At 32.1% G+C, this 18358-nt stretch overlaps 1 protein-coding gene across 4 annotated transcripts in view; it reads right to left on the minus strand.

The window, feature by feature from the left end:
- LOC143229661 (osmotic avoidance abnormal protein 3-like) overlaps window positions 1–18115 on the minus strand; it is a 59342-nt gene extending 41227 nt beyond the window's left edge. For 2 of the 4 annotated variants that reach the window (XR_013015992.1, XM_076462283.1), the window contains exons 1-4: window positions 16941–17838; window positions 3290–3413; window positions 2840–2995; window positions 1807–2092 (exon numbers count right to left, since the gene is read on the minus strand). Coding sequence is in view for 3 of the 4 variants with exons in the window: in XM_076462283.1 (XP_076318398.1) it covers window positions 1807–2092; window positions 2840–2995; window positions 3290–3361 (514 nt within the window). In the remaining variant the exon portion in view is untranslated. The other 2 variants (XM_076462307.1, XM_076462292.1) reach the window with 2 other exon arrangements.
- Between the last annotated feature and the right edge of the window lie 243 nt (window positions 18116–18358).

An 18358-nucleotide genomic window follows, 5' to 3' on the forward strand; every position in this document is an offset into this window, starting at 1 on the left:
CCTAAAGTGTGCACAATAAGTCATGTAGAAAATGGGAGAGTGGAGAACTCTAGATAAATTGATACATGTTCTATATTGTACAAAGGACTTCAGAACATAAAGTCAGATTATTATGTACATCATAAGGTTGAGCTCAACAAAGCTTTTGATATTTCAGAGATAACTTATTTAACTGAAAAATAATAAAGTACAAGATGAAAAAAAAAAAACTTTTTGTGAAGACATGATTTTAGTCATTGGAGTGAAAGTTATAATTTCCCTAGACTGAAAATGTATTTTCAATATGTACTTACCTCTATTTACATAAATAGCTATTATTGTTCAGTGCTGTCCCTCTATGCAAAGTGAAGAGAAACAGATGTTTCTGATCACCCCTGGTTATATTTCATTTCCTGAAGAGAAATGAAATAAACTTTAACCTAAATTAGTGCCACATGGTGTCATTGTTGTTGTTGCTGCCCTTCTGTATGCAAAATTTTTTATGCATGCCACAAACCTATCTCTCCTCATTTGGAACTGGCTGATTCTTTTTATGCATGCCACAAACCTATCTCTCCTCATTTGGAACTGGCTGATTCCAATGCATCTCTCATACAACAACCTTTAACCAATAAAAGTGTGACATACTTCCCAGATGCACATGACTCCTTCTATTCAATTATACTGAACTACCTCTTCAAGTTTAGGTAAAAAAAAGGAAGCACCAGTTTTCAGTGAGAAGGAAATGTGGAAAATGTGAGAGGAGGTAAGTACCTATTGGAAATACATTTTCAGCATAGGAAAATCATAACTTCTGATATGGTACATTGCTTCTACTCACATAAATAGCTAGAGTCCCATATCGAACAAGAAGAACATTCACTAAGATGAGATAGTCAGATTTGAAGATCTAATGTGGGAGGCCATACCACTACTGAACCAGGAATACTCTTCACCAATTGTAGAAAGATGTTGCATAAATGGGAGGAAAAACACAGAATCACATACAACTGGAAGAGAACTATGGTTGGAGAGTGATTTGAACCATGCAATATTCATGAAACTCAATCTAATAAAATATAAAAGTGGGTGAAAGAAATGGATGTACTCCTAGGTGTAGAGTAGCTAGGGTGTGAAGGACTACACATGGCAAGCCAACTACATCAAAAACCCATGATGCTGGGAACTGAGACCTGTGTTGGTTTGGGATTTGGTTTGGACTATTGGTAAGTCAACTACAATCCAAAAACTGGCTACTGAGTATTCTTATCCATGTGGGGGTAGGAAAGAGGTTCATACTATCTTTATTTCAAATTCAAAAGACTAAAAGGGCACTTGTTATTAATATAAAGTGATATATTGATTTAAGAACTCAACATCCAGTATCAAAAATATGTCTACATAATATAGATTAACTCCCTGAAAAGTGAAAATGCCTGGAACCAACCCAAGCACAATAACAAGCAGAAATTAAATGTTAGGACACATGTACTGTCAAACGAGAATTGGCAGTTCAGTAGAATTAAATAGAGGGAGTCACCTAAGTCATGAAAGTATGTCACTCTCTTACAGGTGGAGGGTTGATGAATGATGATTTTTATAAGAGACACAATGGAATCAGTCAATTCCAACAAGGGAGATAAAAGGCTTTTGGCATGAGTAAAAGACGTTTTTGCATATAAAGAGCAGTATTGATTGAGAATGGATATTTATGTAAGAGAAAGTAATGTACCATATTGGAAGTTTGCAAGTTTTTGAGCAATATCTTTTTAAACTGTGGATTGGTCAATATTTATATCTATAGATAATAAAGATAGCAAAACTAACCTGGAACATAAACTCCTTTCTCAGGGTGTTCCTTAAGTTCCAGTTTCTTCTTATGATCTTTTGATAACAAATCCCTAATTTCTTCGTTATAAATTTCTAAGAAAGAAGCATGAACCAGATACTTTGTATTTTCTGCTGCTGCTATTGCTTCAAAAATGTGTTCAAAAGCTCTTGGAATTATTCCTTGTTGAGTAGGAGGACTGGAAATTCCTTGCATGGTGAAAGATTTGCCACAACCAGTTTGTCCATAGGCAAAGACTGTTCCATTGTATCCTTCTGTAACACTCTGAAATTTATAACACATCAAATAAATTTTCATTCTAAATTTTAGGATTCAAAAACCTCGCAATTATACAGAAATGAGTAAAATAAGACAGACTTAATTAATAAGACAGTAATAAAAAATTAATAATGCAACAATAATAAAAAGCATTAACTTAAAATAATATTGTTTTCTATCAGTACAATACATATATTTCACCAGATAATTTTCTAACTTACTGATTTTAAACTATACAATTTACATGTACTGCTTGATATATATATACATGTGTAATGTAAGTAACTCGCAGCAACATTGAATTAACTTAAAATATATTCAATAAAATTGCTAAAACCAGCTAAAAGCATCAAAACCAGTAATGGTACACAGTAGAGTACTAGTTAAGAGTTTTTGCTGAGTTTCATTGGTAAGTCACATTTTAACCATAATTTATCTAACTTATGCAATTAGATTTTATAATATACTGCAGTAATTATCTCAGGCCTTGTTATATGTAATATCAACCACTATTATACCACATTGTTCTTATTAAAGCACCTATGGGCTACCTCCTTCAGTGTTCAGGTCAAATCTTCTAGTTTTAGAAACAATGAAAAAGTTTAACAGAAGTTTTGAAAAGAGTTTTTTCCTGTGTGCTTTCAACAACTTAACTCCCATCGTAGTACTAATATTTATTTTACGTTATGACTGATTTACAAAGAAAGACTATATTTATTTTAGTCCTTCATTAAATACATTAAATATTCTTACATCAACAATAGGGAATACAATATCGCTATACAATTGTTCAGTGGTAGATTCCATAAAGTAAGCTCCATCGAAGGTGAAAACCTTTGGCAGACCACTTTCATCAGCTGGGTTGATGATTGAACACTGTCCACAACTTGAATCCATTTTTAGGATTATCTAAATTATAATGTTCCATAATTTTAAAAGCATAATAAGGTATGAGAAAAAATAAAACATGGAATAAATGTATATATACATACTGAAGTAGACAAATATCATATAACATATTTAGCTAATGACTAAACTACATGATGAAAATTCATTATGGAAGGAAGATATGTCATAAAACAGCCTTATGTATAAACCATTCTATATAATAGATTCCTGTATTTTAAATAAGGAAATAATTTAGCAATTTCAATTTTGGTGGTTACTGTTTCCAACTCATCTAATGAATGTAGAAATACATACCTTGCAATTTAAGCCCTTTTCTCGCTGGTTTAAAGGACGACATCTCACGATAACCTTCACTGCTTCAGCCATTTTCGTAATTTTTCCTTTTCTTTTTTAACAGACTGTTAAAATGTATTTTACACTGAAATAAAAAAATGACTGAATGAGATGTTACCATAAAAGAAACATATTCATCTGTTCTAATTTCATATTAATTAATACTTCACATATTCATCTGTTCTAATTTCATATTAATTAATACTTCACATATTCATCTGTTCTAATTTCATATTAATTAATACTTCACACATTCATCTGTTCTAATTTCATATTAATTAATACTTCACATATTCATCTGTTCTAATTTCATATTAATTAATACTTCACATATTCATCTGTTCTAATTTCATATTAATTAATACTTCACATATTCATCTGTTCTAATTTCATATTAATTAATACTTCACATATTCATCTGTTCTAATTTCATATTAATTAATACTTCACATATTCATCTGTTCCAATTTCATATCAATTAATACTTCACATATTCATCTGTTCTAATTTCATATTAATTAATACTTCACATATTCATCTGTTCTAATTTCATATTAATTAATACTTCACATATTCATCTGTTCTAATTTCATATTAATTAATACTTCACATATTCATCTGTTCTAATTTCATATTAATTAATACTTCACATATTCATCTGTTCCAATTTCATATCAATTAATACTTCACATATTCATCTGTTCTAATTTCATATTAATTAATACTTCACATATTCATCTGTTCTAATTTCATATTAATTAATACTTCACATATTCATCTGTTCTAATTTCATATTAATTAATACTTCACTGAGTTAATATCATTTATACACTTTTTTTTCTTGAAAATATCTTTTAACTAGATATCATGTGAACTATTACTACTGAAAAGAATGTATCAAGAATAGTCATATTTTTACAACATAACTGTATATTAATACATATATATACTTGTGTATTTAAATACTTGGAAGATAAATTGAGTGTAGCACTAATTCATTAAGTGATACAAGACAAAACTGGATAACACTGTCACCATTGCATTCATTATACTTACAATGATTAATTAAAATCATGCTCTCCAAATGTACATGGACTTGGTCAACTGGACAACAAATGTTAACCATGATTCCAAACTTATTACATGTGTATATTCAAAAGGAAGCACACTTTTAGTAAAATGTAAATGCATTAAAAGCATATTTGTATTCAAATTATACTTGTGAATTGGTAATGTCAGTTTCACTCAGACTTTAACAAGTCATGGTGGAAGTTCATTTATATTCATAAGAAGAATAAAAATACTTTTGTCCATTGCATAATCTTTAGAACCTCCAAAATGCATTCTTACAGTTGTTTTTCAGTGTCCTTTTATATTGCGCCTGGTATCTATTCTCCATGACCATATACAGTCACATCAGCATGCAATGTTCATGACACTTTCATCAAATACATAATACCAGGTTGAATGGCACCTGTAAAAGGTTGTGGTATGTGCTCTTTGACTCCCACTTGTATACATAGGATTAATTCATTAAAAAAGTATTTACTGTATTTTACAGTATCACAATATATTGTAACACATAGCATACAATTTGCTGCAAGTAGTCATAAAATTATTTCTTGAACATTATGTTAATACCATATATTTCAATAACAGAGCATGCATGTTGCTACAGATGAGTATGAAAGGCAAAGTAATTTCATATCATTGTTCTATTTGGAAAATATCATATATAACTTTTCTCTGAGTTCTCTGCTAAGTCATAGAATTTAAAAATAGTATAGTGACTAAACACACACAACCAAATTCTACTCAAATAAAATTACAAAATTTTTCAAAAACACATACTTGCCATAGCAATAGAGTAAGGTATTTTTTAAACTGAATTTATACATATATGTTTTTCATTACCATGTAACCTGTAAATGTCTTTTAAAGAGATTTTTAGCATCACAACTTTTGATACCTAACTTAATGTGTTACAATCAAAGCTTGAAATAATGCTATAAAATGTGCTTCCTGAATTACATGTATATATATATAAATGGTGTGGAAAAATACATTAATATAAAATAATAATGTTCAGGGACAACAAGGGACCTACTGGTCCACACTGCTTGTCTCATCCTCTAAATTAAGCATTAAAAAAAAAACAAAAAGTCATAATTTTTCTACATTGAAAATGTGTATCAATATATACAGGATTAACTACTCTTGTTCATTGCTGCCTTCTATATGCAAATGATTTTGTCATGCATGTCATAAGTCTTCTGCATCTCTGTACTGGAACCAAATGATTTCATGTGTCTTTCATGTTGATCATTATGTGTCACTTCTTCACCTCTTCACTAACAGGAGTATAGTGCACTAACATGATGCAAGTGCCTATCTATTTGTGCTTCTACCAAACTATCACATTGATGTTTAGCAGATGACGAAAGCATCAGAAGTGAGTGGGGAGGAACAGTGGGAAGTAACTATTGGAAATACATTTTTAGTGTAAGAAAGTTATAACTTCAAATATGGTACTTCCCTCCACTCATAAGATTAGATAGAATCTCACATTGGTCAGGAAGAGAAGAGGAACTGGTGCAAGGGAAGAGCAGATGTACCCTCCAAATGTGTATGAAGGATACCTCTGTAGTTGAAAGAGTCAGAGCTGATAAAAGTATACTTTTTGCCCATTTGTGAAAGGTGTAATAAATTATGGAAGGAAAGGAGAAGAGCACATCCAAATGGGAGAGAATGTGGTAGAAATGTGATCCTAATTGGAGAAAGATAGAGTACCTCAATCCCACAATAAAAGAAGAGGGTAAATGAAAATGTCTCATGAAGTAGAACAGCTAAAGTGCAGCAGACCATCCTCAATAAGTAAATTACATTCAAACCCCCTCACGGGGTACCAACATCCATGAAAGGGTAGCATGAGGATCATACCATATTCACCTCAAACCCAAGAACTGGAGAATGGAAAAAACAGACATAAAGATGGAGAACATGAAGTGTGGGATGCAGAACTGTTGACTGGAGTTGACAAAGGAGTCAGGTAATAGAGGAAGTGGTACAGAATGGAATAATTGTGGTTGGAGTACATGAGGAATCCATGGCTGAAACAACCAGTAGGGAGTGATCAGAAGGACCCAGCATGTAGTGGTATGGACAAAGGAAACTATCTAGGGAAGCAACTGGATAGGAGGATGAACATATAAGAATCTATGTGACCAATCTTGGCTGAAGGCATTTATAGCCATAGCCTGAAAATGAGGTGCTGGATACCAAAAGAAGAATAACTTTTGATTGAGTGTGGTGGCAAATGCATTAATGGGAAAAAAACCCACAAATTTCCAAGCCACCAGAAAATGTAATGAAGGGGCCAATCCTTCAGTAAGTCTTGACCAAGCAGGAAAGACAATCCCAGGACATACATGTTCAATCTATTCATGTTGTGAATAAATGTGTACAAATCTCTTGAAGGGTCACCAGTACCAGAAGTCTGTGATAAAGCACCTGATGAACGTGAGACACCCAAAGTGGTGACATTAACTTCGAAATTCATATTGTGTCAGTCGACAAAAGCATTTGAAGTAACAAATACATGTGATGAGAATAAGGATAATTGAACCTAAATATTTTGAATAACTGAGTATTTGAAGTTAAACCAATTCTAAAACTAAGTCAATCTCAAACACAAATCAAGATGAAAAAAAGGAAGAAGTTCAAGTGCAAAAGGTACCACATGCAAAGTAATGGTTCAGAAGATGCCCACAGAGGGAGTCGCATGCATCACATGAATGTTCTTTTGATGGAGAAGTGACACATGATGATTTGCATGAAAGACACACTGGAATCATTTGATTCCAATGGAGGGTTTATGGAAAGCTTGTTGCATCTTTAACATACTGAGGGTAGCAATGAATAAGAACAGCTAATCTTGTGAGTGAAAAGAAGTACCAAATCATAATAAGCCATAATCTTAAAGCCAGATCTTATCATTTGTATGGTATCAATCTCTCTCTTAAACTCAATTTGCTGCCTCCACAACATCTGTTTGTTTGTTTTCTTAAAGTAAAGCCACACTAGGCTATCTCCTGTGTCCACTGAGAGGAACCAAACCCCTGATTTTACCATTAGAAATCTGAAGACTTATTGCTGTTCTAGCAGGGGACCTGCAATATTTGAAGGCAACCCATTCCAGATGCAAACCACTGTGTTAAGAAAAAAACTGTCTAAACTGAAGATGACTTCTACCTTGCAAAAATGTATATTTATGATCCCTAGTCCTACTGTTTTCACCATTAATATCTTATAAGTGTTTAGGAAATAGTGTACAAAAAAATCAAAATATATGGTTATTCAATCAAGATCAAATCCTTTCCATAACAAAATATCACATTTCCCCTGGATAGGATATCAGCCCATCACATTATAATGAGAATGTCTCAACATGATCTCTTATATAAAACAACAATCTGTAGTCATGTATAGTAATAAAATTATCAGGTGTTAGACATTGGAAAGTGCTAACAATGTAATTTTCAAGCCATTTAATCATTTCATTAGAAATGCAACCTTGTCTTTAAAATCTTTTTTAGCCTTAGAAATGCTTCTGTGGAAAAGTTTTTATTTAAAGCCACAATCAACAATTTTCTAAAAAAATAAAGTGTGGGTTTAAGTTTCCATTTTTCTCTAAAATGCCTTTGAGTTTTGCTAGAAAATGGAGGCACTGTTTTTCAGAGTGGAGAAAAGGTGGGAAGTGTGAGATGAGGTAAGCACCCAATGGAAATAAATCTTCTGTACAGAAACATTATAGCTTCTGATATGGTACATTACTATTGTTCACATAAACATCTAGAATCCCACATTAAAAGACATTACGTCAGATCTAGACACTCTGTTGGGAACCGAAATACATGTAGGGATGAGAGAGAGGATTGTACTATCAGCACTTCAACTACAATCTAGAACCCAGCCCTCTGGTGGGGTACAAAAGAGGATTATACTGCCTTACCTCAAGTTCACGAAACCAGATAAAATCTTGCAACTCCTAACCCATGAATGAGGCACATGATTACAGCATGAAAAATTGGCTGATCAATCCAAGAACTCAACATCAGGCATGAAAAAAATGTCTGTGGTATGTAAACCATCTCTCTCAAACATTCTCAGAATAATAAGAACATCATGTGATAGTAGAAGGGAAAGAACTATAGTAGTGTGTAAGTACCTCCATTGTAACTTGCAACATGGATCGAGTAACAAGAGTATAAATAAGTGAGGGAATAGAGACACCAATAAAACATGTGTGAGGACTTATGTTAATTGGCTCAGCTCTAAATCAAAAACCCAGTCACTGTGAACTGACATCCATGTGAGGGTAGGAAGAGGGATCCCAAATGAACACCACTGCCCTATTCTCAACTTAATGATTTTGTAATCATTTATATATCTAAATATATTATTTGTATTTCATTAGCACATTCTTCAAGAAGATGCCTCCACAGTCCACCACCCCAGCAGTTTGGAACTGGAAAATAGTAAAGACTCCTAAACTCCACTAGAAGAAAAGGGAAAGGCTAAAGCATGGTGGACAGTCTGGAGGAATGACAACACCTGAGATCGTGCAATGGATGGCCACAAATTCCTATTTTAAAATGCAGACCGTACCAATTTATTCAGTATAAGGCATGGCAGGATGAAGAGCTATCCCATTCTGCTTAACCTACATAGTCAATGGGTGAGTACATTCTAGAGTGGGCAAACTAATAAAGCAAACATATTGTGGGGATAAACCTACAGACAATCTTGTGGAGCACCCTATTTCAGTAGTGTGCAATTTGTGTCTGTAGAAATCATAGTATGTAAGTTGACATGGCCTTACAGCACAAATATGACTAGTTTAAGTATATCTGGACAAGTGTGATCCAGAATTAAAAAGAGGAACTCTTTGAAAAATAAGAGGTACATATACTAGCAGATAATTTATGCTGTCACAGCCTCACCAAGAGTGAAGGATGGCAAGAGATGAATGATGGTACCCCGACAAGGAAGAAAAAAAAGCTACCCAAAGCAGAGAATGGGAGATAAATGTATGAGATGTAGTCCTAGTGGTTGTCAGAGGAAGTACCTCCAACAGATGTCAGGATAGACATGCATGGAAAAGAGAAGGTGCATGGCCAGAGTGAAGACACTAGGATGTGATGACAGGTAGAAGGAGACAAGGAATAAAAGGCCAACTGAATCACAATCCAAACCCAATGGGTAAGGGGAAGAGTAAAAGAAAATCACAGATAAAAAAGTGAAATAAGGGAAGGAAACCACAGGAAATGAAATCATTTCCTAGAAAAAATCCTTAAAAACAATGAAGAAATTTACAGCATGTACTGGACAGAGAGTGTCATTTGGATTCCACCAAGAAGGAATGTGAGAGATGGCAAGAATTGAAAAAGTCAAAAGAAATATACCACATGAGTCACTAAAATAAGATAATAAAACTGATACAGAACAAAAGAAACAAATCAAGCCAAAACAGCTGAGAAAACCAAAACAATACTAGCTAGGAAAGATAGATCAGAAAGACCTGAACCAGAGTGACATGGATAAACAAAAATTTGGGGAGGAAGACTGATGGATGGAATAAGAAGAAAATTAACATTATAAAATAAATATAAACCTGTCTGAGTTTTATAACAGCCAGGGCAAGTAGATGATGAACCAGAGACCAAAAAAAAAAGAGGTAACAAACTGGAAAGTGATAAAAGACACAAAAACTTCATGTGAAGATGTATTCCAAAGGAAGCAGAGTTACCAAAAATTGGAAGGATCAAGAGGTCACTCTTTGGAAGAAAATGTTTTGGGACTGAAAACTCTATTAGCAAAGTGTCCTGGAAATGGCCCTCCAGTAGAAGTATGTAAAGTGTGTGCATTCAAAAAAGGAAGTCCTCTGTTTACCACACACACAAATAAAAGAATGAGTGTCCTCTTGACAAATGATATAAGCCACCACTGTTAAAAAAGTTTAAATGAAACAAGATTGGCCAAATCTGAACAAGAGGAAGAGAATGAATTAACACATCATGGAATGGTAAAAGTGAAGGGCATAAGACTTTTCACCTTTAGACCATTGTCTTGAAGCTTCCTACTGATTGAACCACTCCCCTCACCTTTAAAAGTAAGCATCAGAGAAAAGAAACAATCCAGAAGGGAGGGATGATAAACCCAATATCATTGGGGATATGTTCAACTGTCAATAGATGAAGGAAGGATGACAATGAAGAAAACCCAAAGTAAAGGCTTGGATAACAGAAAACTCCTTAAACTGCATTAAAGAAGGAGAATGGATAGTCTTGATAGTAGGGGTGTTTAAAAAGACACACCCCAAAGAGACTAGAATGTAAGGTATGCAACAGGAAAACTTATCCAACTACCCAAGCTGACTTTGGAAGGAGGAGATGAGTATGTTAAGACTACCCCTTTTGGAAGGAACTAACTAAAGCTAGACTTCCAATGAGTGGTATAGTTAAATTTTCCAAAAAATTTGGAAGTAGACCACTCCACAAAAGACATATGGAACCAAAACAAGTTCAAAGGTCGATACACAAAATTGGTACCTAATCACCCAGAAAAAATTGATAAGACGAAGGTGTACCAGAGGGATCTTCAGTCATACAGAAACAGCATACCCAGACATGGTCAAATACTACATATTAAAATGTGAAAGACACTAACACTAAAAGTTATTGAAGTAGAACTGACTGGTCCATAACCTCAATCAGCGTCAAGTATATAAGACGAATGAAGAAGATAAAATACATAAAATGAATAAAGATGATGATATCTCATAATGAAACAAAAGAGAAACTAATAAAAAAATTCATGTAGCATTTAAGATATCCCATGTAATGTTAAATGTATAAAAGCAGCCCCAAAAAATGAACAAATGGAGAAAAAAAACTGCCATAAGTCCCTATTAGCAGTGGATGGTAAACAAATAACAACATTCCACCCTAGAAGACCTTAAAAGGAAAGAAGCCACATGTGGAGAGAAGAACCAAAGATGGTAAACACTCCAATATGGAGGAAAGAAGAAAAGTGTATCCCACAAAGATACCTGAATTTAACTGAAATACCTAGAAAAGGAGTTGGAAGGTAAACATTAATTGTAGGAGAGTCAATAGGGTAAATTAATGCTAAAAGAACTAGGTAGGGAAAAATGTATAGGATTAACAGACATGTGACATGAAATCAGGAAGAAAATCTGCCCTATGGTAAGCTAAAGCAAAATAGAATTAAAGTCTGTCTAGGGCAAGGCTTACAAGTATCCATAATTATGAAACAATTTCATGTGAAAGGGAACATTACTGTGAAACGTACCTCATGAAAACAAAACAAAAAAACAACTGAGATAGGCTTATGATATTCTAAAGTAGAGGCCTAGAAGGTAATTATGATAGGGTGGAGGAAAACTGACGTAATCCAGGTCATCTGGAATCAGATTTAGCCATTACAGGAGGAAGGCAAACAATATTGGGAGCAAGTAGGATTGACCCCATACTCTAGGGGCTAGTACAAATGAAATTGATGGTCAGGAGTATAAACTAGAAGGAAAGACAAAAATGAAATAGTTGACATAGGAAAAAAAGTTAAGAAATTGTATAGTGTAATAAACACATGTATGTGATGTTGTGTGTTGAAGATAAGATATTCAATCTAATTATCAATTACTCCATGAAAAGAACCACAAGTAAACCTAAAATAACAGACACATGTAAAGCCTAATCAAACAAAATATTTAACCTAATAATTAATAAACCTGGAAATAGAACTAGAAGAAAACCAAAAATAACAAATACTTTCACTGGCAAATTTAGAGTGCATGTGGCTAGGCTTCCCCCTTTTTATATTCTTTAAAAAAATTGTCACTTCGTTCTTAAAACATTATAATAAGAGGAATGCCAAGCCACCACTCTCTGAATATGCCAGTGACATGTTAAGCCAAATCACACAGTACAGAACAAATGATATCACTAAGCATTAAAATAAAAATCTTAACCTAACAATAAATATGTACAATACTGGGAGAAGTTTGTGTCTGGCACAAGGGTTCGAAAGAAAACAAGTGAATCGAAGGAAGGAGAAATGACAAATAATAAAGAAAATGAAACATACATGATTATATAAAATTAAGTAAGTGTGTAGTAACAGTAACACATATTTTTGAAATGATGTTTCGAAGAAAAACAATACAGTTAAACTAATGATTGATATATCAGTAAGATGAATTACAGGTAATCCTAAAATAACAAAGATCATAGTAAACCAAAGTGAATAGTAAAGAAGAAAAGAGAAAACTAATTGCTAACCCGAACTTGTCTATGAGTATTGACCAATCCAACAAAACTTATGTTATGGAACCCAAATAACTTCAGATAATAATATTATTTAAAAACCTGAACAGTAAAATGTCTTATATATCCAAAGTTGGCAGACTGTATTTCTTGAGGTGAGCTTCAATGAAAATCATTTCACTGGATGATCAATCTCCTGATAACATTAAGCTGATAAATACTGCCTTCTGGAGCTTGTGTGTATAGCCTCCAAAGTAACAGAATTCAAAATTCAAAATGCATAACCAAACATCGTTGTGTTAGCAGAAATAAATAAAAAGTTGTTGGAATGCAGTAATAGGTTCCATAGCTGGGTAAAAAATATAAAATAATTCCACTTTGGACTAACTCAACAAGTTTCAAGTCCCATTATTTCATAATAAATAGTAAACAATTGGAGAAATTGACACAAAGAATATAAAAAAACATAAACAAAATGCATTAAGAGAGTGTGTTGCACTGTTATTGGTGGAGGGTTGTCCCACGATGATTCACGTGTGAAACACATTTGAATCAGTCAGTTCAAAGATACCAAGGAACTTCAAGGTATGTGGCATGTGAAAGCTGAGTACAGAGGACAGCACTGAGTAAGGATAGCTACTTATGTAAGAGGAGGTAATGAGAAGTTATGAATACTAACCTTTTATAGATTGTGCAATAGAAAAATGAAGAAAGGTTGGAATACTAACTAAAATATAGAACATGTAAATAAAAAAAATGAAGTTCTAATCAGTTGAAGCTACTGGAATTGGAAGAAATGGATTCATTCTAAAACCAGAAGCTTACATCTAGGTAAGAAGATGCTAAACTATCAATAGAAGATAAATATTTTCCCTGTTACTTTCTCCTGTAAAGTGCTGGCTCCCACTACTGTTGACAGAAACTCATTCCATAAAGCACTCACTCTGTTAGAAGAATAAAATAATCTTAACTGGAGTATAGCCTGTCTTTATAAAATCTTCAATTTGTTTCTTCTCATTTCCCAGATAATCATATAAGCTTGAAAACGATCCTTCTTTTCTCAAAAAAATAAAAATAAAAGATCCTATCTTATTTCCATGACAACAACCTTTCCATCTCAGAAATCTTCCTAGTAGCTATCCTCTTAACAACTTCCACTGTGTTCTAAGTGAAGTCCAAATGATGGTTTGTATAAAGAGAGAGTTACCTTTTTTTTATTTGTAAACAACTTGCTTATAAATATACTCTAAAAATCACTTAGCTGTGATATGAGTAACAGAACATTGTCTTGATTTTTTAACCAACAGATTAGTATCTGAAGGTATCAGGTCAATCTGAATATTTCCTATATAATTCTTGTGATAATGAATATTTTCAACATTCTTCCCTCTCTTGTAAAACAGAACAGAATGTTCACAATATCCATCTTTCTCTCATAAAAAAGCAGAAAACATTTATGGATATTGTTAACATTCTCTTCTCTTTTGTAAAAACAGAACAGAACATTTACAATATCCATCTTTCTCTCATAAAAAAACAGAAAACATTTATGGATATTGTTAACATTCTCTTCTCTCTCATAAAAACAGAACAGAATGTTCACAATATCCATCTTTCTCTCAAAAAAAAGCAGAAAACATTTATGGATATTGTTAACATTCTCTTCTCTCTCATAAAAACAGAACAGAATGTTCACAATATCCATCTTTCTCTCATAAAAAAGCAGAAAACATTTATGGATATTGTTAACATTCTCTTCTCTTTTGTAAAAACAGAACATCTCCAATATCCATCTTTCTCTCATAAAAAAAAACAGAAAACATTTACAGATATTGTTAACATTCTCTTCTCTCTCATAAAAACAGAACAGAATGTTCACAATATCCATCTTTCTCTCATAAAAAAAACAGAAAACATTTACGGATATTGTTAGCATTCTCTTCTCTCTCATAAAAACAGAACAGAACATTTACAATATCCATCTTTCTCTCATAAAAAAGCAGAAAACATTTATGGATATTGTTAACATTCTCTTCTCTTTTGTAAAAACAGAACATCTCCAATATCCATCTTTCTCTCATAAAAAAAAACAGAAAACATTTACAGATATTGTTAACATTCTCTTCTCTCTCATAAAAACAGAACAGAATGTTCACAATATCCATCTTTCTCTCATAAAAAAAACAGAAAACATTTACGGATATTGTTAGCATTCTCTTCTCTCTCATAAAACAGGATATTGTTAGCATTCTCTTCTCTCTCATAAAAACAGAACAGAACATTTACAATATCCATCTTTCTCTCATAAAAAAACAGAAAACATTTAGGAATACTGTCAACATCCCCTGCCCTTTTATGTGAAAACAACAGATAACACATACAAGTTAAATCATGTCATTGTTTTTAAAACACATACCTTCAGTATCCTTTAACAACTTAGTGTACATTTTAACACTTTATTTGCTTTTAAAATATGTAAAAATATCATTGCTGTTAATTTTAACATTATAAGACAGCTGTTTCTCATAAGCCTTTCTAGATTTCCTGTTGTATTTTAGAAACAAATTCCTAGCTTTTCTACAGTTCTGTGAATCTTCCAATCCTATCTGTAAATTTAAATTTCATATTAAATTTATTTCATTTATTCTTTCATTTTCTTCTTCATGTATTTAGTAGGCCAACTAGGTTTGATATTCTGTATTATCCTTTACCTATTTATAGAAACTCTTATCTTGAAATAAAAGCAAGTAATCTTAAAAAATGTCACTAATATGTTCCACACCAGCTTTCCATTTAATTTCCTAATTCACTAACAATAAAAATCTGGTTTCATGGCTTCTAAACAGACTTTCTCTAAATGGCAGGTAGAAACTAAAACTTCATTTACTTTTTACCTAAGCATCACAAATTTTGAGGAAAATGATACAGACATGTTGAAACACTTGGTGTATTTTAGATAGCGCCTATTGATAGCTTTAATAAACATCTTACAATTACATGCAATTAAACCTTGTACTTTAATTATTTATTTTTCTTATAAAGGTACTAATCTATGATAAGCATTATAAAAAAGCAACAACTAATACGACTGAATACTTGGAAACCTTAAGATGCACAATCACACACTTAACTAATACACAGTCAGTAATATGAACTGCATCTCAAGATGCAATCAACAACCAAGTCCCTCAGTTCCAGATATTATTACAAAGACTAATACTTCAAAAATATTAGAACTATTTTTAAAATGGAGTTAATTAAGTGAGAATTCCACTAATATTTGTTAAATGAGTCTTATGAGTAGTTTTTAATAAATATTTAGTGTTAAACATGATATACTATTAAAGCAAGCACTGAAACTATTTGTAAAATGCATGTAAAAGAATCAAAACTACATGATTTAAACAACACAAAATGTTTTTGTTTTTTTTCCCTATGGCTTTTGTGGTTGTTTTGAGGAATATTTACATTTATTGTTTATGTTAAAGCCTTGTTTTAGTTCCAAAACGACCTACTAGAAATCTTAGTTTCTTGAATTACCTTTTCATATAACAACAAAGATTCATAATATAAACACAGCACTCACCTCACATAGTCTACATAACTCAAATTTCATATGTAAGTACTAAACTATTTAACTTCCAAAATACAAAAGTAAAACAAAAAACTCAAGAGATAAAGTGATATCTTATTTATGCTTGATGGTATATTTTCAAAACAGTTAAATTAGTGTATTCACGTAAATTATTCTGATCTAGACTGGTGTATTCCAAACTTATGTCGATGACAACCCGAACTTGAAGAGAGTGTACACTAAGTAGACTGCATAATAACAGAATGATTTAACATAAAAATTTCTAGCATAAAAATCAACAACATTAGCCTCATCTCACACAGGTAGGTGGTGAAAAATGACAGCAGAAAAACAATGCTTTGTCTGTAAGTTCTGGATACTCCCCAGTTCTCCAAGTTTTCAACTTTAACAGTGAGTTTCTTTTAAACTCTGACTTTAATGCTTCTTAACAAAAAAGTTCCAACAAGTGCTCTCTTTCTTTTGTAGAAAAACCAGCAAGCATTTTATTATTTTATATAATGAATATATTTTCCCACTTTAACTGAAAGGCCATAAGAATAGTTTAGGCTTTTCCACTTAATTTATACATACTGTTCTTGTTTATATAGTTAAACTTTGAAGTCCTAGGCATCAGGTTTATCACTGTATTTACAAACCTTTCTGTAATTATGAAAGCTATCTGTAAACTCACTTGAATGGTACTCCTGAACCACCAGTGGCCATTGGACTACAACCTGGGAACCTCTGATCTGGACTAATTAACTTCTATTGATCAATGTCACAAATTAGATGTGTTTTATTTAAAACATTAAGGCTTGAATATAAAATGACAAGTACAAATATCTGAAAACAAGAAACTATAGATATTGCTTCAATATATGAAGCTCAATTCTACAGGCTATTACTATCGGTATTATTTATAATTGTTATAGTAAGAAAAGTGACATTGTCAATACACCATTAAAATATGAAAAACAAACATAAAAAATACACAGCAGATACTTATTAATACTTAATATATGTCTTTCAGAATCTAGCAACTTTGAGTAATCTCAACAGTCTTTAATTTAAAGAAACTTTACAACCTAACATTAAACCTCTTTCTCTCCAAATTATTTGTTCAAACTCTGAAGTTGAACTAAGTTGTACCAAAGATTCATTAAAAATTAAGAACCGTATTTTTAATTCAATATTTGAAGAATGGGTCTAACTACTGATAAACTGGTTTTGCTTATGAATATTTCTTTCTTAATACAATTTTAATAAAAATGTTTATCTATATTAGGTTCACCACTCACTTTCCTGACCCTCATCTATTTCCCAGTAATATTATAAGCTAGCCTACGAGTTATACTATAATAACTCTTGGTTAAAACAAGCATTAATACTTTTGCCTTAGAACAGTGCTCTACCATTCGTCCTAATACTATTAATAATCAAGGTTATTGACAATAAACATGAAAAATGAAAATGACTGTTGCTGCGTTTGTACAGCAACAACAAAAAAACATTTGAATAGCCTAATCTATTGTAAGTTACAACTAAATAAATGTTAGAAACATCGTTCCAGTAGCTTTAGATACAAGACGAACTCACCTTCAAGTTAAACTCGATTCGCGCGAAAACATTGTAAAAATATTAATTTTAATATAAATAAAACGTTTAGAATTTATGAGATTAATATAGAACATTAGATACTAACTTAAGTTAAATAACTTCAAAAGTAAGTTTGCTTATTAATATAATATTTAAATATGTGTTTCAGTAAAAAAAATCCATAAAATTAGTTTTATTTTAAGAAACCTAACGTTAATATCGGATTATCGGACACACTTTCCGACAACAACACACACCATAGCAACGAGCAACTGTAGCGTAACACAAAGTAGTCAAGCAAAATAGAAGCGCTATCTGTTATATTTAAAATAAAGTTAAATATATATATATATATATTTTTCCATTTTTTATGAAAAACATTTTGTGCGAAATATAAAAAAGATATTATTGAAAAGTTTACAACTTTCAAAGCTTAAAGGTAGCATAGCATTGAAAACTAATAGACCTGATATTTGCAAAACTTAATAAAATATAATGTCAAAGCTGTTGGTA

This window comes from Tachypleus tridentatus, chromosome 1 (genome assembly GCF_004210375.1).
Source record: "Tachypleus tridentatus isolate NWPU-2018 chromosome 1, ASM421037v1, whole genome shotgun sequence".
NCBI lineage: Eukaryota > Metazoa > Arthropoda > Merostomata > Xiphosura > Limulidae > Tachypleus > Tachypleus tridentatus.